Source organism: Mobula hypostoma, chromosome 1 (assembly GCF_963921235.1).
Source record: "Mobula hypostoma chromosome 1, sMobHyp1.1, whole genome shotgun sequence".
NCBI classification, from domain to species: Eukaryota; Metazoa; Chordata; class Chondrichthyes; order Myliobatiformes; family Myliobatidae; genus Mobula; species Mobula hypostoma.
Window position 1 is genome coordinate 193,827,687 of NC_086097.1, and position 25,330 is coordinate 193,853,016.

Below are 25,330 nucleotides of genomic sequence, written 5' to 3' on the forward strand. Positions count from 1 at the left end.
CTTAAATTTCACTTGTGTATTTGCCTCCACCACTGACTCAGGCAGTGTATTCCACGCACCAACCACTCTCTGAGTAAAAACCTTCCTCTAATATCACCCTTGAACTTCCCACCCTTTACCTTAAAGCCATGCCCTCTTGTATTGAGCAGTGGTGCCCTGGGGAAGAAGCGCTGGCTATCCACTCTATCTATTCCTCTTATTATCTTGTACACCTCTATCATGTCTCCTCTCATCCTCCTTCTCTCCAAAGAGTAAAGCCCTAGCTCCCTTAATCTCTGATCATAATCCATACTTTCTAAACCAAGCAGCATCCTGGTAAATCTCCTCTGTACCCTTTCAAATGCTTCCACATCCTTCCTATAGAGAGGTGACCAGAACTGCACACAATCCTCCAAGTGTGGCTTAACCAGAGTTTTATAGAGCTGCATCATTACCTCACAACTCTTAAACTCTATCCCTTGACTTATGAAAGCTAACACCCCATAAGCTCTCTTAACTACACTATCTACCTGTGAGGCAACTTTCAGGGATCTGCGGACATGTATCCCCAGATCCCTCTGCTCCTCCACGCTACCAAGTATCCTGCCATTTACTTTGTACTCTGCCTTGGAGTTTGTCCTTCCAAAGTGTACCACCTCACACTTCTCTGGGTTGAACTCCATCTGCCACCTCTCAGCCCTCTCCTGCATCCTATCAATGTCTCTCTGCAATCTTCGACAATCCTCTACACTATCTACAACACCACCAACCTTTGCATCGTCTGCAAACTTGCTAATCCACCCTTCTAACCCCACATCCAGGTCGTTAATAAAAATCACGAAAAGTAGATGTCCCAGAACCGATCCTTGTGGGACTCCACTCGTCGCAACCCTCCAATCTGAATGTACTCCCTCCACCACCACCCTCTGCCTTCTGCAGGCAAGCCAATTCTGAATCCACCTGGCCAAACTTCCCTGGATCCCATGCCTTCTGACTTTCTGAATAAGCCTACTGTGTGGAACCTTGTCAAATGCCTTACTAAAATCCATATAGACCACATCCACTGCACTACCCTCATCTATATGCCTGGTCACCTCCTCGAAGAACTCTATCAGGCTTGTTATACACGATCTGCCCTTCACAAAGCCATGCTGACTGTCCCTGATCAGACCATGATTCTCTAAATGTCCATAGATCCTATCTCTAAGAATCTTTTCCAACAGCTTTCCCACCACAGACATAAGGCTCACTGGTCTATAATTACACAATTCTGTACACAATTCACTGTACACAATTCTGCAGTTGTAGCCTGAACCACGATTGTTTCCCATAGTCTCCCTACCAAAGATATTACACACTCAAAGGTTTGTAATTACCTGACTTATCTTTGCTGCCGTTCTTGAAGAAGAGTAACATTTTTATCCTCCAGTTATCTGGAACATGACTCGGAACAGCAAAGCTTTAAAAATCTCTGTACAGGCCCCAGCAATGTCCTTCCTTGAGAGCTAGGAAACATCTCATCAGGTTCTGTGGATTTACCAATCTTCAAGCCTGCAAACATATCTAATAGCACTTCCTTTGTGATATGGTCTAGAATTCCATCTCCTTCCACTATTATTCTCTGAATTCTCCAGCTACAATGTTCAGCTACTGAATGAATGTAAATGAGAAAATTTATTTAAGATGCCACCAATCTCCAAAAGCTCTTTTCAGAATTTGTCATTTGAGACCATAAGACCATAAGACAAAGGAGCAGAAGTTGGCCATTCGGCCCATCAAGTCTGCTCCACCATTTTATCATGAGCGGATCCATTCTCCCATTTAGACCCACTCCCCCGCCTTCTCACCATAACCTTTGATGCCCTGGCTACTCAGATACCTATCAATCTCTGCCTTAAATACACCCAAAGACTTGACCTCCACTGCCGCCCGTGGCAACAAATTCCACAGATTCACCAGCCTCTGGCTAAAAAAAATTCTTCGCATCTCTGTTCTGAATGGGCACCCTTCAATCTACTCTCATACTAGACTCCCCCACCACGGGAAACAACCTTGCCACATCCAATTTGTCCATGCCTTTCAACATTCGAAATGTTTCTATGAGGTCCCCTCTCATTCCTCTAAGCTCCACAGAGTACAGTCCAAGAGCAGTCAAACGTTTCTCATATGTTAACCCTCTCATTCCCGGAATCATTCCAGTGAATCTTCTCTGAACCCTCTCCAACGTCAGCACATCCTTTCTTAAATAAGGAGCCCAAAACTGCACACAGTACTCCAAGTGAGGCCTTACCAGCGCCTTATAGAGCTTCAACAGCACATCCCTGCTCCTATACTCTGTTCCTCTAGAAATGAATGCCATTCACCTTCTTCACAACCGACTCAACCTGGAGGTTAACCTTAAGGGTATCCTGCACAAGGACTCCCAAGTCCTGTTGCATCTCAGAACTTTGAATTCTCTCCCTATTTAAATAATAGCCTGCCCGTTTATTCCTTCTACCAAAGTGCATAACCATACACTTTCCTACATTGCAATTCATTTGCCACTTCTTTGCCCATTCTCCCAATCTATCCAATTCTCTCTGCAGACTCTCTGTTTCCTCAGCATTACTGGCCCCTCCACCTATCTTCTTATCATCAGCAAACTTAGCCACAAAGCCATGTATTCCATAATCTAAATCGTTGATGTACAACGTAAAAGGAAGCGGCCCCAACACAGATCCCTGTGGAACACCACTGGTAGCCGGCAGCCAACCAGAATGGGATCCCTTTATTCCCACTCTCTGTTTCCTGCCAATCAGCCAATGCTCTATCCACGTATGTAACTTTCCCATAATTCCATGGGCTCTTATCTTGTTTAGCAGCCTCATGTGTGGCACCTTGTCAAAGGCCTTCTGAAAATCCAAATACTCAACATCCACTGCATCTCCCTTGTCTAGCCTACTTGTAATTTCCTCAAAAAATTGCAATAGGTTTGTCAAGCAGAATTTTCCTTTGAGGAAACCATGCTGAGTTCTGCCTATCTTGTCATATGCCTCCAGGTACTCTGTAACCTCATCCTTGACAATCGACTCCAAAAACTTCCCAACCACCGATGTCAAGCTAACAGGTCGATAATTTCTTTTTTGCTTCCTTGCTCTCTTCTTAAATAGCAGAGTGACATTTGCAATTTTCCAGTCCTCTGGAACCATGCCAGAATCTATTGGCTTTTGAAAAATCATTGCTAATGCCTCTGCAATCTCCACAGCTACTTCCTTCAGAACACGAAGGTGCATTCCATCTGGTCCAGGAGATTTATCTACCCTTAGACTATTCAGCTTCCTGAGTACTTTCTCTGTCGTAACTGTGACTGCGCACACTTCTCTTCCTTGACACTTTTGACTGTCCGGTATACTGCTGATGTCTTCCTCAGTGAAGACTGATGCAAAATACTCGTTCAGTTCCTCCGCCATCTCCTTATCTCCCATTACATTATGATTTTAGATCATAATGAACCCTTTTCTTTTCCCTAGTTAACCTCTTACACTTAAGATAGAATACTTTGTGATTTTCCTTAATATTGTATGCCAGTAATATTTTGTGTCCCATCTTTGTCTTCATAATTTCATTCTTAAGTCCCCTCCCTCTTACTGTCTGTACCACTGTTCCATTTTCAGTTCTGTATACTTGTCATTGCTTCTGTTCTATATCCAGTCCTCAAGATCCCTTAACATCCCGGAGGCGTTGGACTTGTCCTCCATACCTTACACCATTACTGGAACATGTTGTCCTGAACTTTCACCATTCCTTTTTCAAATGAGCCCCACTAATCCAATGTGAACCTACTTACAAGTAGTTGCTCCCAGTCTAATTTTGCCGGGTTCTATCTCATGATATTTAGTTTGGCCTTAGCTTGATTCAGGACCTTAATTTTTGGACCACTCTTATCCTTTACAAAACTATCTTGAAACTTACAGAGTTACAGCCACTATTTTCAAAATGCTTTCCCACTGATACTTCAAATACTTGCCTAGCTGCATTCCTCAAGGTTAGGGCCAGAAATGCCCTTTCTCTGGTAGGGTAATCTACATACTGATTTAAAAGACTCTCCTAGACGCAATTTTAAAATTCCACCCCTCTATTCTTTCACACTAAAGTAGTCCCAGTTAAAATAGTGCAAGCTGAAATTCTCTATCATTACAACCCAATTATTTCTGCAGATCTCTGTGATGTGTCTGCTCCTCTAATGTCCGCTGACTATTACGAGGCCTGGAGTGTAATCCAGCAGAGTGATTGCACCACCCCACCCCACCCCCATCTTTCCATTGCCGAGCACGATCCATAAGACCAGAAGACTTAGGCTTTTTGTGATGTACTTCTTGGATAGCCTCTCTCATCACTGCAGTAATTGATTCATTAATCAATATTGCAATGCTACCTCCTGTTTTACATCACCTTATCATGCCGGAATTCTATTCCCTGGAACGTTGAGTTGCTAGTCCTGCTATTCTTCCAACCACATCCGTATGATAGCAATAATATCATACTTCCATGTTCTGATCAATGCTCTCAGTACTTCTGCCTTACTAGTAACTCCTTGCATTAAAATATACATAATTTAGCCTTTAATCATCCTTCATCATGCTCCTGTATGCTCTGTCCACTAAACTGAATTATAACTTCATCCATATTTGACTGCATCTTCCCAACTGTATATATGTGCCCCATTCCCCTGCCAAAATAGTTAACCAACCTTCAAAATCATTGGAAAACCTCCAAACATGCACTAATTCTGCTTCAGGTGCCATCAACTTTGTACTGGTCTATAGGTCCCATCTTCCTTGGTGATTCAGAAATCTAAAGTTTTCCCTCCTAAACCATTTCTTTAGCTACACTTTTATTGCCTATCCTCCTATTCCAATATTTACTAGCATGTGGTACTGGGACCATGCACAAAAGAAGAGGGTAGAAGCTGAAATATCATAAATGCTTAAAGTATAAAACTCATTATTTAAAAATACAACAATTTACTCATATAAAAATCAGTTTTATTTTGTAACATTGCTCACTGGCCACAAAAACTCAGTTGCACATAAATTACATATTAAATAAAGGACTTTTGTGTAACCTTGATCACTGTTGAATGGTCAAAATGATTATTGGCAGTGCAGTTGGCTGCAGACAGATCAGACTTTGCATCATGAACATAAACCCATTTCCCCATGGGATTCACTGTTGTTATAAACTTTCGTAACCTTTTGGAACTTTTAGGGGTCTATTGGAACTTTTCAGTGGGCTACAATCATCGCGAGAGACCTTTTATTGGTGAGGCTGTGTGAGGTTTATATAGAGCTCAGGGCCATTCAGAACTTTTTGGCAGGTTGTAATCATAACAATCTCTTGGGCACTCAGCAGGGGCCAACAAAAAGAAGCAGAGTGGCTATTGTGTGAGCCACCATTGTGTAGGTGGTCCAGTATTAAAGTGGTCAGGCTTTGCATCAACAGGCTTAGGTGAGAATACGTGCATGCTAGAACTGAGTTTGAGAAGTTAGAGGTATAGCAACCATAGTCAGGATAATAGTTCAGGCAGTGGAATGCACTTCCTGTGAGATGTTGGATTTCAGGTTATCTGACAATCCCCTAATGACTACATCTGACTGACATGGTCAAGGAACTGGAGCTGGAGCGAGATGTACTCAGAAACATTCAGGAGGCTGAAACCTCATAGATGAGACTTTTACTGAGGGGGGTCACATCCAGAGTGCCAGTTTTAGATAGTAGATCAGTGACCACCAGTAGAAGTAAAAGTTAGTGTGGGGTACCACCCCTTGGCAACCAGTATACCCTTTGGATACTTCTGTGGAGATGACCTATTAGGGCACAGCAGCAGCAGCCACAGACACAGCACTGTGGCCGGATCCGAGGCTCTGCAAAGAAGAGGCTGAAGACCAGGGCCTCCAAGGTAGTAATCTCTGGATCATTCCCAGTACCACGTGCTAGTCAGGGCAGGAATAGGATGATAGTACAGATTGCACTAATTGCACAGATAGTACAGTACACTAGCAGTATTGCAGAAATTCAAGAGTGTTAGGGGGCAGAAGTGAGTGTAGTTGATATCACTAAGGAGAAGGTGCTCGGGAAAACGAAAGATCTGAATGTAGGCAAATCAGCTAGGCTAGATGTTCTGAAAGAGGTAGCTGAAGAGATTGTGGAGGCATTATTAATGATCTTTTAAGAATCACTAGTTTCTGGAATGATTCCAGAGGACTAGAAAATTGCAAATGTCACTCCACTCTTTAAGAAGGGAGGGAGGCGGAAGAAAGGAAATTATAGGCCAGTTAACCTGATGTCAGTGGTTTGGAAGATGCTGGAGTTTAATAAAAGATGAAGTTTCAGGGTACTTGAAAGCACATGATAAAGTAGACAAAATTCAGCACCGTTTCCTTTATGGAAAATCTTGCCTGACAAATCTACTGGAATTCTTTGAGGAAATAGCAGGCAGGATAGGAAAAGGAGAGTCAGTGGACGTTTTTGTTTTGGATTTTCAGAAGGCCTTTGACAAAGTACAACACATGAGACTGCTTAACAAGAGTCCATGGTATTACAGGAAAGATACTAGCATGGATAGAAAATGACAGCTGGCAGGAGGCAAAGAGTAGGAATAAAGGGGACCTTTTGTGGTTGGCTGCTGGTGACTAGCAGTTTTCTGCAAGGGTCAGTATTGGGACAGCTTCTTTTCACATCAATTGTCAATGAATTGGCTGATGGAATTGATGGCTTTGTGACCAAGTTTGCAGAAAGTATGATGACAGGTGGAGGGTCAGGTAGTGTTAAGGAAGCAGAGAGTCTGCAGAAGGACTTAGACAGATTGGGAGAATGGGCAAGGAAGTGATATATGGACTACTCTGAATGGAAAAAAAATTAAAAATCTGAGGTGCAGAAGATTCCCTTAAGGTTAACTTGCAGGTTGAGTTGATCGTAAGGAAGACAAATGCAATGTTTGCATTCATTTCAGGAGAACTGGAATACAAAAGCCTGGATGTAATGCTTAGGCCTGCCAAGGCATTGTTCAGACCCTACATGGAGTACAGTGAGCAGGTTTGAGCCCCTTATCTAAGAAAAGATGTGCTGCAATTGGAGAGGGCCCAGAGGATATTAATAAGAATGATTTGGGAAATGCAAGAGTTAAGCTACAAAGTGCATTTGATGGTTTTGGGCCTGTACTTGCTGGAGTTTAGAAGAATGGGTGGGGGTATCTCATTGAAACCTATCGAATATTGAAAGGTCTAGATAGAGTGGACATGGAGAGGATGTTTCCTTTAAGTGGGGGAAGTCTCGAACCTGAGGGCACAGCCTCAGAATAGAGGGACATCCATTTAGAACAGAGAGGATGAGGAATTTCTTTAGCCAAAGGCTGGTGTATCTGTGTAATTCATTGTTCCACACAATTGTAGAGGCCAGCTCATTGAATATATTTAAAGTGGAGGGTAATAAGTTCTTTATTAGTCAGTGCATCAAAGTTATAAGGAGAAAGCAGGAAAATGGGGTTGAGAGGGATAATAAGTCAGCCATGATAGAATGGCAGGGTAGGCTCAGTGGGCTGAATAGCCTAATTCTGCACATGATTTCCACTGGTTACAATGAAAAGGTTGTACTGCATCCTGAGGAGTAAGTATTCACAGACAGCAGCTTCTGCATTTCCATATTTAGCTTCACATCAATTGTTGCCAGCTTTATGGAGAATAGGCAGTGAACACTGACATCTTATTGTCATTAGAATTTCAAAATCTGCCTTGTTCAAGATTTCCAGTACCAAGTGGAAAGGAGAATGAAATAATTGTTCTTCCAAATCTGATGCAGCACAGAAAAACACAATAAGATAAAGAACACAACTGTAAAAACTGTAAGCCTTACTGCTTGGAGAAAGTGACTGTTTTTGAATCTGGTGGTCCTGGCTTGGATACTGCCTATTCTCCTCTCTGATTGGATACTGCCTATTCTCGTCTCTGATGAGAGTGGGACAAACGACAAACGGTCCATAAGCAGGGTGGATGGGATCCTTCATGATATTCCTGGCCTTTTCCCGGCACCTTTCTGTATACATGTCCTTGCTGGTGCCAGTGATGTGCTGAGAAGTTTTGACTACCTGTTGTAGAGCCTCCCTATCCACTGCAGTGCAGTTTCCATACCATGCAGTGATGCAATACGTTATCGTGTGTAGAGGAAGAATAATTATGTGATTTACCTCAAATGCAAATAGCACATTTATTTTACAAGATACAGTAAAATTCCAATAGTGGCTCATATGAGGGAGCATAATTTTAAGGTGATTGGAGGAAAACATAGGGGAGATATCAGGGGTAGGTTGTTTACACAGTAAGTAGTGGATGTAGTTGCAGTAGTAGGCAGCCATCCATCCCAGGGGATCATGGGTTTGCGCCTCTGGTGGACTGTGTCCTCTCCAGGGCGCCAGCCTGGGAAGGAAGATTTGAAGAACCAGCTGTTGCCCACATAGCGGGTTCCCCCTCTCCATGTCACTGATGTAGTCCAAGGGAAGGGCAACTGCCGATACAGATTGGCACCAGTGTCATCGCAGAGGTTGCCAGAGTGAAGTTGTAAACAACCGTAAACAGCCTTAAGGACCCCGGGTCCAGATTTCTTCCTCGGGTTTACTCCTGAAGCCTTTCCCATGGGTGGGTATGGCCGCAGTGTTTTCCTTCTCCTAGGCAGGCTGCCATCCATGGTGCCTGATGGTGGTAGAGGCAAACATATTAGGAACATTTGAGAAACTCTTAAATAGGCACATGGATGATGAAAGAAAGGAAGGTTGTGTAGGAGAAACACACATCAAAGTTGCTGGTGAACGCAGCAGGCCAAGCAGCATCTCTAGGAAGAGGTACAGTCGACATTTCGGGCCGAGACCCTTCGTCAGGACTAACTGAAAGAAGAGTTAGTAAGAGATTTGAAAGTGGGAGGGGGAGGGGGAGATCCAAAATGATAGGAGAAGACAGGAGGGGGAGGGATGGAGCCAAGAGCTGGACGGGTGATTGGCAAAAGGGGTATGAGAGGATCATGGGACAGGAGGCCCAGGGAGAAAGAAAAGGGGAGGGGGGGAAAACGCAGAGGATGGGTAAGGGGTATAGTGAGAGGGACAGAAGGAGAAAAAGGAGAGAGAGAGAAAGAATGTGTGTATATAAATAAATAATGGATGGGGTATGAGGGGGAGATGGGGCATTAGCGGAAGTTAGAGAAGCCAACGTTCGTGCCATCAGGTTGGAGGCTACCCAGACGGAATATAAGGTGTTGTTCCTCCAACCTGAGTGTGGCTTCATCCTTACAGTAGAGAAGGCCGTGGATAGACATATCAGAATGGGAATGGGATGTGGAATTAAAATGTGTGGCCACTGGGAGATCCTGATTTCTCTGGCGGACAGAGCGTAGGTGTTCAGCGAAACACATTTGTAAGTGGAACAAGTGCTACACATGCCCTTACACTTCCTCCCTTACCACTTATCCTTGTAAGCGGAACAAGTGCTACACATGTGGCACATCCGTTATTTATTTATATACACACATTCTTTCTCTCTCTCTCGTTTTCTCCCTCTGTCCCTCTGACTATACCCCCTGCCCATTCTCTGGGTTCCCCCCCCCCGCCCCCGCTTTCCCTTCTCCCTGGGCCTCCTGTCCCATGATCCTCTCATATCCCTTTTGCCAATCACCTGTCCAGTTCTTGGCTCCATCCCTCCCCCTCTTGTCTTCTCCTATCATTTTGGATCTCCCCCTCCCCCTCCTACTTTCAAATCTCTCACTAGCTCTTCCTTCAGTTAGTCCTGACGAAGGGTCTCGGCCTGAAACGTCGACTGTACCTCTTCCTAGAGATGCTGCCTGGCCTGCTGCGTTTACCAGCAACTTCGATGTGTGTTGCTTGAATTTCCAGCATATGCAGAATTCCTTGTGTTTACGCTGTATAGGAGGCACAGGTTAGATTGAACATGGAGTAGGTTAAAAGGTCAGCACAGCATCATGGACCATAGGACCTGTACTGTGCTGTAAAGTTCTATGTTCTGTCTGTTATCTACCTATTTAGAAATCTCAATGGTTTGGCATCTGCTTTACTAGGTGCTGATTCCTGTGCCTCCCTTCACTCACCAGAGCATTCCCTGTGACCTGAGTTTTCCACAATCCCTCGAGACTCAGTGGTTCTGTCTCTCACAGTACCTTTAAAGTTCTCACTTCATTGGAAAATGTATTATTACCTTTTAAATTAAAAAGTATTACCCTGTGGAGTATTAACAAACTAACATCACATCGACCAGAAAATTTGCTGGTCCAGCACCAAAATCCTGTGAGTACAGGATTAATAAAGTTTTACGGTATTTACGAGATGACTATTGCTAACAACTAGAAGTACTGATTCAATAGCTCATTGTTACGTTTGGATTACCACAAGATCTTTGAGTTTATTCCTAACAGAGGCACACATTCTTTCTGCTCCTGGCTCAATTCATTCTGTTCAGTATCCACTTCTACTACAATGTAATTATGGAATATGTCCTTTATCCAATGTGCTGAAGATTGCAAACTGATTCATGTCCTTTTGCAGACTTTTAATAGGTGGCAATGATGAACACTGTGATAAGAATTGTGATTTTTTTTGTATATAATGTGTGTGACTGGTAAAAGAGTAAAATTCTGATAATCTGCTATCCTAGTAAATAGAAATTAGATTTACATTAGATGTTAAAGTGATTCTTCCCAGGCTCCACCGAAACTAAACACATCCCGTCCTTATACTGTTCTGAAACTCTCCACAATTCTGGTTCCTGCTCCCCTCAAATTCACTGAGACTCCTTCAAGTCATGGACTCCTAAACCAATGGAATATTGCAGAAAATGCTAGCTAGATTGAGGGAGGAATAGAGAAACTTAAGGGTAAGAATGAGACAGGATGGATAGATGAAAAATGGTCAAAGATCGAGGTGGCAAGATAATAGAGGACATTGAAGATCAAAGGAGAGGAAGAAGGTTACACTTCCATTGGAGGTGTAAAAATATTTTGGGGGATGGGGCAGGAAGAGATTGTAAGCTCTGAAAGTGGATCTAAGGTATGGGATATGTCTAATTGTTAGAGAGGTTAATAGGTTGGTAGGGAGAGGTGGGTAAGGGGAGGAGTGGTCCAGCTGTCCACAGTACAACATTGGGGTTACAAAGGTATGCCTGCCTGTTCAACATGGTAATTCTTGTACCATTTAGCTGCTAGGTTTCCTGAGACTAAGGAAGCATAGTTAACTGGGGTTTTGTCTGGAACAGAGAAAAGGTCTTTGAAACAGGAACTGAAGGTCCTGTTATCCTTTCTCTTTCTTGTAAAAAATGAAGGTAGTTAGGGTTAGAAAAGAACTTGAATTTTTAAAATTATTTCTACTTGCCCACATCTCGTGATTCTCGTGGGTTTAATTTTGCTGTTCATCACTGACTCTGTTGTTCACCTGTAACATAAACAGACTTGAAAAAACCCCAAGTGGAAGAGTTTATTGCAACTGAAGAAACTCCTGATCCAATAACGATTTCTGGATCAAATGAGAACACAATTCCAAACTACACCACAAGCAAAGAACCATTAGTGAAAATCGATGACTTTGAATAAGCTGCTGTTACAACTCTCTGCAAACAAGCATAGATTCAGCCATGTTTCGAAATCCAGATGACTGAAAAAGTTTAGTGGAGCCAAAAAGGCCATGGAAGGTATACTTGGAAACGACGATGATCGCTAAGTTGCTCGAGAATTAGCTTGGCAAGACAATGGATAAACATATATTCAATATAACAGATCAGTTTGAAATATTACATTATATCAGTAAAAATAAAATGACAAATAGATCGAAATGTGTTATAAAAGAGCAGTGTTCTAAAGGAAAGCCAAAAAAAAACTGCAGATACCGAGAATCTGAAATGAAAATAGAAAATGCTGGTATTTGAAAAGCAGGTCATTCTTCTGTGGAAAGAGAAAAAGAGTTTACATTTTACATTTTAGGTCAATGACTTTTCACTCGTGAACAAAAACAGGTAGGTATTAAGTTGCAGAGAGGAATCCCATTCATTGAATTTGTGTTGGTCTTCATTGGGAAAGTACAGAAGGCCAAAGACAAACAGGCTGAAGCAGGAATGGGATGGAGAATTAAAATGACAGGCAAAAGAAAGCTTGCAATCATTCTTGCAAACTGAAAGAAAATGCTCTGCAAAGTTTTTGCTATCTCTATTTGATTTATCCATTGTAGAGAAGAACATAATAAACAGTAAATTGCTTCTTTATTTGGAAAGTCTGTGTCCCTAGTTGGTGGAAGGAGTAGAGTTAAAAGGCAGTTGTTGTATCTGCAATGGAAGTGCCATCAGAAAGCCAGTGGTTGGTGGTTGAGATATGAACAAGGGGTCTTGGAAATAACCATCCTACTGGAATACTGAATGGAAATGTAATTTTATAGAAGATAATGGAAATTATGGAGGATGATCCGTCAAGTGGTGAGCAGAAACGAGTGCTGGGCAAACCCAATTCTTGCTATGGCTGCAGGAAGAGAAGATGAAAGCAGATTTGCAGGAAATAGAGGTAATATAGTCAAGAGCTCTGTCAACCATGGTAGAAGTAAGCTATAGTTAAGATTAAAAGAAGTAATCTCAGAAGTACTCATATGGAAAGCCCCAATAATAAAACAAATACAACTGAGATGCAGAACCTGGGAGAAAGGAATGAAATTCTTATAAGAAGTAAGTTGAAGGGAGTAATCATCAAGACAGTTGTGAGAACCTGTGAGTTTGTAATATAAATAGATGGTTAATCAAATTTTTTCTTGAATTCCCTTGTTCCATTTCAGATGATAGGTAATTTGAACCTCAGAGTCATCCTTGCAGATTGAATTTAAGAGTTGTATAACCTAATTTCTATTTAGCTTGCAAGGGTGATCTGAATTTTCAGCTGTCTGTCACTTTAACTCACCATCCCATTCCGTACTCTGACCTCCAATGAATCCCAATGGAAGACCAAGTCATCATGTATTCTTTCCTGGAACATTGTAGCCTTCTGGACCCAACAATTTTAGAAAACAAGTCTTGCCTGTTTGTATCAGAACCTGTAAAAGGAATTCAGCTTTTTCTCACTCTACAAATGCATCTGGTAAAAATAATCAATGGTAGGCCTTTCCCCCTTCCTTTCTGGAGGAGGATCTTGGCCTGAAATGCCAGCTGTTTATTCTTTTCCATGGATGCTGCCCAACCCAGAGTTCCTCCAGCATTTTGTGTGTGTAGCTTTGGATTTCCAGCATCTGCAGAATTTTGTGTGTGAGATCTGTTCCTACTTCCTCCTTTCTTAAGTAGTGAGATCCCATTTGCTGCTCTCCAATCCACAGGAACAATTCTAGAATCTACTGCACAAGATTTTGAAAGATGAGAACTCGTGTATTCTCTATCCCTGCAACCATCTGTTTTAAAATTTGGGTCTTCTGGGTGTTTCTAACATTCTTTTTATTTCAGATTTCCTGAAAAACCGTGTTTTATTTACTTTACTTAGAGATACAATGTAGAACAGATTATTCTGGCCCAGTGAGCTGTACCGCCCAACAACCCACCTATTTACAGAACTCTGAACTCTGCTGTAATAACCTCACACTAACCACTGTGCTACCATGACTCCCAGCTACATTACCATGGCATGGCTACCATTGCATCTCACAGTTCCAGCATTTCATTCCCTCGCTTTTATATTCATTTGCCTCCCTCTCTTTCCATTCCTGTAAATAAATCAGCTGAAATTAACAAACATTGATTACGCCTTCTTAGGTTACACTAAGAACAATTCTGTCACCCAGACAAACTTGGCTTCTTTTCCTTATGATCTCTCAGCTCTCTGCAACTTAAATTGCTCATTTTCTCACTTTTCTATTCTGATGAAAGGTTTTAAAACTGAAATTTTAACCCTGTTTCTCTCATTTTATCATGTCCTCTGAGATATTGCTCTATGAAATACACTGCAATGTGTGTGCTGTCTATTATAATATATATAAAGTTTGAAGTGTTGATTTTAGGTCAAATCCTGTGAATTTAATAGAAAATCAGAGCAACTTCATCATCACAATGTCTTCCATCTGCGCTTTCTTGAAAATCTCTGATTATAAAGACATTGCGTCACTAAAATTGCCCTCTCCGATCCTACTTATTTTGTGTTACTTCCTCAGAGACACTGATTATTGTAAGTGAGTTGTGTTATAGTTACTGCACTGATATAATCCACGTGTTAAACAATATTGTATAAAGATTATTTTACAAAAACTATATTTCAGTAAGTCAGCCTCATCCACAATACAGTACATGAAAAGTTTAGTGAGTTTCTGATGTATCCTCAGTCAATAAAATTCCCCTGTCATAATGCAATACTGTCAAATTGCCTGGTTTATTACTATTACATGATATATTGTGTTGTCTGTTCAACTAGTCTCGGTTGAGAAAATAACTACCAAACAGACAAAAAAAATGTCAAGTAGTTACAGATAACAGATGAAAGAATCTGAGCTAGAATTTTCTGATGATTCTTTGTAACTTTGATGGAAAATCAGTAGAAAGATATGAAAAGAAAGCACATCGTACCCATATGAATTCCCACAGCCTTCCTTAACTACTTCACCAAATTGTCATGATAACCTTGTAGAATTTTAGCTTAACATTCACCATTGCTTTGAAAGCTACTTCAAGATTCAAGATTCAAAAAAACTTTATTGTCCTTCTAACCATACATCAGCTCTGCAGGGCAGAATGAGACAGCGTTTCTCAGGGGCAGTGCAATCATAACATAACAAACGCAACATTAAATAATAAACATAACAATAAATAGTAAAACACAACAGCCATATGTCAGTTAAAATCAGTTATAAGTGTCCAGTGCAAGTTAAAAGTGTCCAAAGCAGAGTCAGGTAGAGCAGCTATTTAGCAGTCTGACTGCCTGTGGGAGGAAGCTGTTTAGTAGCCATGTGGTTTTAGTTTTGATGCTCCTATAATGTTTGCCTGATGGCAGAAGAACAAACAGTTCATGGAGAGGGTGTGAGGGGTCTTTAACGATGTACCGTGATTTGCCTAAAGAATACTGGAAATTATGGCAGGTAAGAAGTGCTCGGAGATTACCATTAGGAAGCAGACTGGTTGCTTTACTAGGCAAAGATAAGCTTTTATAAGTACAAATAAAAGTGTCAACTCATGCGAGGTGCTATCTGCCTGACTGAAATGCTAGAACCAATGAGCAGAATTTCAGGCTATACCCAGAAAAAAAACAGAATTGGTAGGAACACAAAAAAATGCACAATTTACTTGTATATGTAGCTAAACGGAGTATTCCTTCATGCTATGCATTAAGTAATCCATTTCATTTCAACATACTGCCACCCTAATCCATTTTCACCACTATTGGCATCAGATTCCGAATCTCAAACTCCCCTTTGCACCCTCCTAACTTTATCATTGCTGCCTCCTGAATCATATGGGAGACCCAATGCTTTTTTGGTTTATTTTTTTAAACATCTGATCCCCAACCCAGCAAGTGAACCTACCAACTTTGTTTCTATGCACAACTTCTTTATTGACACTTCAGCAAACATAGCTAGACCATATCAAACACAACCAGCCCATTGTCTTTCCAAACTGCTCACTGTTTTAGGATGATCCTGGAATGTTAAGGTACCCTTGGCTTCTTTACTCCATTCTCAATTGACTCATTAACGGATCTTTAATGTCAAATGTATGGTGCTCATGTATTTCCAGTCATATCATCAAAACATTAGACCGTCCATTTATCTATGTCTTGGACTGATCCAGAAGTCCAGGCATCTGCAAGGACCCCTTCTTTTATAGCTTTAAATTTCTCTGTGTTTTTCACCTATTTCCCTTTATTTCTTCCTCATTTATATTCAATCTATTTTATCCCAATGTGCTCCTACTGACCTAAAACTTTCCTTACTGAGCCTCTTGTTGGATGGTACTGTAAATGGTTCATTCACATCAGTCACATGTTCCTTTTACTTGTTCCCCCTCAAAAATAAACATCCATTGACTTATCTAAACTTACAAATAGTTGTCTCATCATGAAACTCTTACCTCTTCAAGGTCCCCAGGCATGCTATCATTTCTCAAATCTGTGTTTGTCTTCTGTGGAACCACGTTCCAACTCGGAATCAGCAAAAACATGAGAGTCATTATAATTGATATTCTCTATAAGCTACACAGATTTATCTTCCCATGATCACCCCTTCACAACCAACAGCTATTTATAATGTCAATGCACATAGAAACAAAGTTGGTAGGTTCACTTGCTGGGTTAGGGATCAGATGTTTAAAAAAATGAACCAAAAAAGCATTAGGTCTCCCATATGATTCAGAAGGTAGCAATGGTAAAGTTAGGAGGTGCAAAGAGGAGGTTGGGATTCGGAATCTGATGCCAATAGTGGTGAAAATGGATTAGGGTGGCAGTATGTTGAAATGAATTGGATTACTTAATGCATAGCATGAAGTACAGGGGGCTGTGGATAGAGGTAGTACCTTTGATGTCTGGCATGCTTCTCCCTACCAGACAGGGTGGACGGGCATCACTGGTCCTCATCCATCTCCTAAATCTCTCACGTGTTGGCTCCAAGCGCCATACCCCAGTAAACTGCTTCAGCTGGTGGGCTAAACCACATGAGGGGGCGGTGTTAACACGGCACCACTGGGTGAATGACTTCCATGATGAAGTCACCGGCCGGGACGGAAAGATTCTCAGGTGAACTATAACGGCCACATGTTCACACCCAAAGCGAGCCACCTAGTTGGAGGAAATCGGCTGTGGGCAAACCTGGAGAGGGATGGCCTCCGCCAGGTTTCAGATGCCCAAGACACGCCGCAACAGTGCCCTGACGACTCCACCAGGAGTTAAGGGTGCAAGGCAAGGCAAGGCAATATCACCAGAGCCTTAACTCATCTATCACTGGATACATCAATGATCAAAGCACATTTTCCAGTGGTTTTCCATCTAGCCTCTTCCATAAGCACCAACTCAAGCAAAATTCTCCTGCCATATTGAGTGACATCTGGTCCACTAACGCTTTTTAAAACAGTTCTATCCACATTGACAGTCCCTCCATGGCATTTGCCCCTCCACATCTCTGTGATAATTTACATCTTTAAGCTGTGGGACGAAAACCAAAGCAGCTGGAAATGAAAGCTAAGCAGTCTCAGGGAAAACTTGCGAACTGCACGTGGACAGCATCAGAGGTCAGGATTGAACCCGGGCTGCTGCTCTACCTGCTATCACTCTACTTTTTTTAAATCTTTGTATTACTGAAACCTTTTAGATTACTTAGGGGGTATGTCAGGGTAATTGAGATGTTTCTGTTAGAGTGAGAATCTTGAATAAAGGTGTATCTTTACAAGATGTCACTGAAAACCGAGGTACACAAGGACAACTTCTCGAAAGGGTAGTGCAGGTTTGATCATTTGGAGTAGTTAAACAGAAAGTGGATAAACTTTCATAAGAAAGATCAGGACATTGTGGGTTCTGAGCAAATTAGCACAGATGAGATTAGATTTATGTCAATGATTAAGATTAAAATGGATTAGCAAATTTGAGGATGACACCAAGACTAATGGAGTTGTGGACCACATACAGGACTATAAAAGAACACTGGGATATAGATCAGTTACAGAGAAGTGGCAGAAGGGAGTGTGAGATGTCGCACTGGGAGGTCAAGTGGAAACAAAGCACACAGTTAATGGTGGCCTCAGTAATGGCATTAAGGTACAAAGTAATATTGAGGTTCAGGTCCGTAGTTCACTGAAAGGAGCCATGGTGATTTTATTTGGCATACTGCTTGAAGACTGAATGACCAAATCCCATTTCCATTTCCTATATACTTTTATTTACTAACAGGATGTACATAACAGGCATGCACAGCATAAACCATCCATTTCCAGTTTCCTTACCAAGTTACACACATCAAAGTTGTGTGTTGCTTGAATTTCCAGCATCTGCAGATTTCCTCGTGTTTGCGTCCTTACCAAGTTGGTGTGGGCAGCTTTGTATAAGCGAGGAGTTTAATAAGGCAACTACAGTGTCACGGGCCATCAATCTCCTTGTCCAGGTAAGAACAGATTTTCTCTCCTAAAGAACACTAGTGAACGAGTCAGGCTTTTACAACAATCCGGTATTGTTCTACTCACCACGGTTTATTTGGCCAGAGTTGCTAAATTAGTTAACCGAAGAACTAAATTCCTGCGGGGTAGCTTTAAATTTAATCAAGGGATCATTTGTTCTGGTCTATAATTTACGACCTTAATCGCAGTGAGGTATAAGGAAACACAATAGTAGTCCTTAATAAGCTCATTTGCACACCTGGTAAAACAGCAGATCACAAAACAGAAACTTCAATTGTACTTGATGGCGTATATCGCTAGAATTCCGTCTCTGAACTGTCAGAACACTAAACCGTGCTGTTCAAGCGAGAAACCAAATGTACTGAAGCAAAAATATATCGATAAATATTTGTAATTTTAAACCAACTATTGCAAAACAATAAAAAATGCCGAACTTTGTTACTGTGAGGAACGTTGAGCGTTCATATCGAGAGACACAGCAGATGATAGACGCTCTAACACCAGGCAGCACTGACCTGGTTGTGTATGAACACATGAGCGCTGGCTAGTCACATTAGATCAGACTGTTTCGATCTTTAATGACTTGCCCAGTTGTGGTCACGTCTCTGACTCCAACCGTACAAGGAAGAGAAGCTGTCAGTGCTTTAACATACGACATATTTCCTTCGGCACTATATTGCTGGAACATCTGAGTGGCAACGTGATCTCTAAATGTAGGCTGAGCGCAGGGAACTGCAGACATCACATTATCCTCGGCCCCGCTTGTGAACCCCCCCCCCCCCACCCCGGAACAAACTCGCACCAGTTTGTCGCGAAGCCCAGCAGCGGCGGCGGCGCAGCTCCGTGCACCCTGAGCGCGCGTGCCTGCCGGCGCCGCGCGACGTGAGCGGCGGCGCGGGCGGGCGGCCGGCAGTCACGTGAGCCGGGCTTTTGCTGGCAGAAATTGCAACTAGAAGAGGAAGCGGCGCGTTCGACTGTGAATGGGTTGCTTTCGTCTCTGTTGTTGTGGTTCAGTGTTGCGAATAAAGCACTTTCCACCAACGCTGATAACCTTACAGTTGTGAAGCCGGCACTGCAACAGAGGTGAGGGTCCTGCTGGTGGGTCACGGTTTGGTTATTCCGGCTAACGGTTCCTGTCTCCCTCTCTCAAAATGTATTGCCAACCCCACTCAGTACTTTGTCTTGTTTATTCGTTGTAACGTTTAATGTTTTCCTCCTGTTTGTGTTAACTAGTTGGTTGCTTTATCCCACCTCGCTCTTCCGCCGGGTGCCACCTCATCCACCCGGAGCCTCCTCGCGAATGGAATCAATACATACGGACTTGTTCTGTCATACTATACACTTAATGCAATTTGATGGTGCTGAGTACTTCTACCGGTCTGTATTTTTTTCGTTTATGAAAATGGCACCTCGACAGGCTCTGGCATTTAGAGTTAAATGAATGTTTGCATCTTCACTGGTCCGTTCGACAGGCACCTTACCGTAGTTATTCTATTTAAATGCCTCGGATGTCTTGATCATTTTCAGTACGCAACATTTACATGGATTCCTGATTCGCGGCCTTGAACAAAACTATTCAACGACTGTGAGTTGGATTGTTAATCTTACAGATTTGTGAGGTCATTAACAGTTTGACCCGACCCATTATTGATAAGGGAGTTGATGGCATTTATCAAGGATTTGTTAAAACAAAATCTCTGAAGATGATTACTTTCTAACCTCTTGCAGTAGTACTTTCGACGGGGGCCACAGTCGGGGGCGGGGTGGGGGAGGATGGTGGTCGGTTGGTTTTGGTGTGTTTGTGTGTAGCTTCTGTCTGTGAAGTGTAAAGGACGTGGGATTTTTTGATGGTTTGTTGTTCAGTAATCCCAGGGGGAATTGATCGAAAGGCGGTGACGTTACGTACATTTATTACCCTGAAACAGTTGCCAGTAGTAGAGACTTGCAGTTAGGCAAGGTATTGAAGATAAATATGTCGTCTTATCCTAAGGAGAAAAAACAGTAAACAGGGGGATAGTTTAAACGTTAATAGTGTGTGGCGTAGAGCCTCTTAGGAGACGAATGCTGTCATGAGACCCGATTGAAATTGTGATAGCTTCCTAAATAATACACAAAAAATGTTGGAGGAACTTGTGTTGCTCTGGATTTTCAGCGTCTGCAGGGATCTCTTGTGTTTGGGGTGGCTTCTTGTTATTTTCTTAATTTTAGGTGCTATTTTTATTTACATATCAAATTGTCGAGTATGTTCCGTATTGAATAAGATTTGGATTTGCATAGTAATTTGCACCATAACTAGGAAATGACCCGCTTTAAGCAAATCGTTGTATCCTTGATTTTGTTTTAGTTTTTAACACATGACTACTTCAATCACTCTTCACAAAAATGGACACGCGCTAACTGTGCTCTTAACTTTAAAAGAAATCTGTATTTCTTGTGAATGCTACTTGTATGTGTGCCTGTGATGCTGCTGCAGTTAAAGTTTTTCAACGCATCAGTGCGTATGACCATGAGCTCGACTTTGAGCACTGTAATATGTCTAATTAGGAATTTAAACAAGTGGGTCATGATTTAAATTAGAAAATGAAGACAGTAGTGAGCTAGAGTAGCCCTTGAGTTGTTCAAAAATGCACTCACAGTCAATTTAGAGGTATTGGGCATTGATATGTTAAGACATTCAGGAAAGAAACAAGGTTAATTGTTATATGCAGACGTTTTCACTTTGGGCTAAATTTACTTCTATAAATGAAAATAATTATATTAATTAATTTCATGTGATTTCTGAGCAAATCTAATAAAATTTGAGGAAAAAGGCAGTCTACTATGGGTGTCCTGGAATTCTTGCCATTTCTGTTCACACAATGAGTCCTGCCTTAAGCTTGTTTGCTTTTAAGAGCCTGTTGGATTTGCATATTATGATACATTTAGGATTAGAATACAATCACACTCTAATTTCATGCATTTGGCTCAATGTACAGGCTGGGTTGTTTGCATGTCTAACATTCAGACTGTGGAACCAGACACTCTGATCTGCACTCTGCCATGGGAAGAGATTACAAGTTGGACAGAGGGAAAGAGTCAAGTGTTTAAAGCCTCCTATGGTAGGTGGGAGGACAACAGCACCTTGGGAATCTCTGGCACATGAACATTAAAACTACAAAAAAAAAGCATTTAGGATGGCATTCACAACTTGATGATGCTTGTGATCACATAAGATCCTAGCAGAAGAATCACCCTTTTACAAGCTATGCCCAATTTGCAACAGCCATCTGTTTGTACTTTCGATGTTCATGTGCCAAAGTTGATGGGGCTTCATGTCCGCATTAACCTTATCAGGTACATTGGATCACACAGAAGACATCCTCAGTCCTGAGTTATTGGATAGTACAGTACTGTACAAAAGTTTTGGGCATATGTTAAAAAAAATGTAAAGCAAAGATGCTTTCTAAAATTTGAAGTTTCTAAAGATCAAAAAAAATTACTATAAAGAGCATTATTGTTCAGTTTTATAAGAAAATTGATTTTTGGGCTGTTCCAAAGACCTTGGAGAACTTGCTACCATTCTCTGCAGACTTTGGTTGCCTCACTTGCTTCTGTCTCTCCAGGTAATTCCAGATAGCTTTGATGATGTTGAGATCAGGGCTCTGTGAAGGCCATGCCATCTGAAACCATATAAAACTCTAGAGTGCCTAAGGCAGTATTATAGCATGAAGATGGCAAGTTTAGTGGCCAATTTATGTTAGAACTTAAAGAATAGCCCAGGTTTCAAATGGTTTTGAGAGGTGCCAATTAAATATGTAATTAATGCACTGCCAATCAATTGTTCTGCCTCACGCACAAGATGCTGGAGGAACTCGGGAAGCCTGGCAGCATCTATGGGTGGGGGAGGGGGGGGAAGTAGTGGACATTTCGGGCCTACCGAAGGGTCTCGGCCCAAAACATCAACTGTACTTTCTTCCGTAGATGCTGCCTGGCCTGCTGAGTTTCTCCAGCATTTTGTGGGCATTCCTCAGATTTCCAGCATCTGCAGATTTTCTCTCGTTTGTGAATTGTTCTGCCTCCAGGCCCTGCATATTATAAATACTAAATGGAGATTTTAAACTGAAATTATTTTTCTTCTCCCCCCTCTTTTTTGCTCAATAAACTGCTATTTATCATCTTCAGTTTGTGATTTGCCATTGAATTTGCTTTTCTGCATTATTCTTTTATTGAGCCCTGAAGTAAACTGGTTAAGGGCCATCCACTGCTGGCGACCTTCATCCCTTAGTCTTTTCAGTTTGCACTTTTGTCATTGTAGTTGAGCTGAAAGGCTGAGGGAAGCTTTATAACTGTAGTGAGACAAGGTCCAAAAATTTTGAATATTTTGTGAATCTAGGAAATGCAATTTGGAGTATTAATTTTAAAACACTATTTGCTTTTCTTTATATATTTTGGATATGAGATTAAGTTCTGCTGGCCACAAGGGGAAAGAATAATTGATTCCAGGGAACAGAGTTGGCATCACTGTTGTATTGTTTTTCTTTCCTACGTTCATTGCCATTTCCATGTGTGGTTTCAGTAAATTTTCCAGCACAAAAAGGTCACCATTTTTCAATATAATTCTGGGCATTGCTGTCACCTATTTTCAGTGATGTTTTTCAGATTGTTTATTTAGCAAGTTTCAGAACTAGATTACAAATCCATTTGACTGTCCTGCAGATATCAGAATATTAACTTTTCGATCTTTTAAGGGGGCTTAAATGTCTAAAGTGGGGACACATAAATATTTCTAAATTTGACGTTGGGTGCAAGTTTTATCCCAATTGTGGCCAGCTGCAGCACAACTATATAGATTAACTTTAAGCAAAAACCTGTAAAGTTTTGATTGATGTGATGAGTTATAGAAACTTGTGATTGTTTTGTACTGCAATTTCAACTAAACTATAAAACTATGCTACTATAGAGCTCTTTTATGAGGGAGAATGCTACATTGTTTGTGTTTTGACACAACATAAAATATATTGGACATACTTGCACTTTCTTGACTTAAATGTTAACTGGGGTTCCCAAATTTCTTTACGCCATGGACTTCTACCATTAATAGAAGGATCTGTGAACCCCAGACAGGGGACCTCTAATTTAGACAGTATGGGTGATGCTACTTTTAAACAGCAGGAAATAGTGTTTTACAGTCCAAGGACATGGTGAATGGGTAAAGTGGTTGATTGACTTGAGACTGTGATAAAGCAAGCTAGATTTTCCCTGAGGCATAAACTGCTACGTTGGTAAAGCCTCTGCTTCACAGCAGCAGAGACCCGGGCCCAATCCTGTGAACTCAGTCTTGTCTGAATGGAGTTTGCACATTTTCCCTTGACTACATGGCTTCTTCTGGATCCTTGAGTTTTTTTTTCCCGAAGATGTGGGTTATTTGGTCTAGTAAATTGCCCCTGGTGTGTGCAGGTGAATGGTTGAATCTGGGGATGTAGATGAAAATGCAAGGGGAAAAATAAATGGGTTCACTGTAAATGGGCGGTTGATGTTCAGAGCAGGTTCAGTGAGTTAAAGTATTTTTTTTGTGCTTTATAACTCTGCTACACAGAGTCATGGATGAACATTAAATTTTTAATTTATGTTCTCAGTTCTTCAAATTGGCATTTTAAGATAATTTTCTGCCAGAAGTTTTAAGAAAACTTGATTTTGCAATGTCTTGAGATTGTCCTTTTTAGATATGTTGGCAATTTAAATGGACTTCCACAGCTTTGTTACAGAACTACATGAATCAACTGAGACTTCCATTATTTAACATGCATATAGTGCATATTTCATGTTCTCATTTGTAAATGGGGTCAGCTTGAGAAGAGTTGAGAAAATAGGTGAAGGCAGGTGATTTGAGAGGGTTAAATTTGGAATTTAACCCCAGAACTTAAATCTGTGCAGCTTCACTGGTATCAGGTTGAACTGGCTGAAATTTTCCAATAAATTGAAGCTTCCAGTGTATGCATATTGTTGGATTGACTGCTTTCTTTAAAATGAGCAATTGATGCTGCGGGACATAAATCAACTGAAAGTTGTGTGGAGCAAAAGCAAATGCAAGTTAAATCAGACAACTGTGAGATGGTGCATTTTGGGCCATCTAATACTGGCTGGATATATAAAGTAAATGGCAGGTATTTTGGAAGCATTGATTACAGAAGGCCAGGGGACATAAGTCTCTCTGAAAATGACAGTATAGGTGTATAGGACACTGAAGAAGGTATTTAGCTTGATTGGCTTCATTGGAGAGGTTTTGAGTTTGACTATCATGTTACAGCTGTATGAGTATTGTACACAGTTCTGATGACTACACTGGAAAGGATATGGTAGTGCTGGAAGAGATTCATTAGGTTCAAAGATTCAGAGTACATTTTTTTAATCAAAGTATGTGTGCAGTAGATAACCCTGAGTTTCATCTTCCCATAGACAGCTGCAAAACAAAGAAAGCCAGGAACCCATTCAAAGAACAGCATCAACCTCCCCTCCCCCACATATCCAAAAACAAACAAGTCTCACAAACAGCACACAAACAGGTAAAAAGCAGACATCCCACCTCTCCCGGAAGTTCCGGGAGTCTCCCGCATACTAATAATGGCTCCCTGAGAGAGAGAGAGCGCGCGAGAGAGACCACGAGAGTGAGACCGCGCGCGTGAGAGACTATGTGTGAGAGAGAGAGCGCACGCGCGCTGTGGGAGAGTGTTCCGAAAAAAGAAAATATAAAACATACGTCACCCCAGACTACACTAAAGTGTACCCCTGCCTAATAGGGGTCAAAAATAATGACAGTGTTGTTCATTGCACTGTTTGCAACAGTGACTTTTCTATTGCCCATGGTGGGTTAAGCCTGTAAAAGACATGTTGAGGTGAGTTTAACAGGTGTCATTCATTCATTAGCATAGCTAATGTTATTTAAACTAGCTGGCCAGCTGCGAAGGAGCTACTCTATTGCAGACATCCCATCTTTCCCAGAAGTTCTGGGAGTCTACCGCAAATTGATGGTGCTACCTCCCTGAAATGAGTTTTTGCAGGGTGGGATGTCTGAAAAAGCACAATATAAAACTCAAAGAATCCAGACATATTCAGTTCAATTCAAACTAGCAGTGTGACATTCATTATCTGTGGACCCACCTGATCAAGATCACCTAAAATAGCAACAAGAAACACATCTGAACATGAACTACAGAGTCCAATCCACAAACTGCATCAAT

General features: G+C 41.5%; 2 protein-coding genes across 5 annotated transcripts in view; both read left to right on the top strand.

The window, feature by feature from the left end:
* myom1b (myomesin 1b) overlaps positions 1–14,374 on the top strand; it is a 187,441-nt gene extending 173,067 nt beyond the window's left edge. For both annotated transcript variants that reach the window (XM_063062401.1, XM_063062408.1), the window contains one exon: positions 11,456–14,374. In XM_063062401.1, the coding sequence (XP_062918471.1) occupies positions 11,456–11,598 (143 nt within the window). In that variant the 3' untranslated portion in view covers positions 11,599–14,374. The remainder of the gene's footprint in view (positions 1–11,455) is intronic.
* Positions 14,375–19,047: 4,673 nt separating this feature from the next.
* lpin2 (lipin 2) overlaps positions 19,048–25,330 on the top strand; it is a 207,011-nt gene continuing 200,728 nt past the window's right edge. The window contains exon 1 of one of the 3 annotated variants that reach the window (XM_063062490.1): positions 19,048–19,211. The gene's annotated coding sequence lies outside the window, so the exon portion shown is untranslated. Of the gene's footprint in view, positions 19,212–19,560; positions 19,699–25,330 lie in introns of those variants that run through there. The other 2 variants (XM_063062481.1, XM_063062499.1) reach the window with 2 other exon arrangements.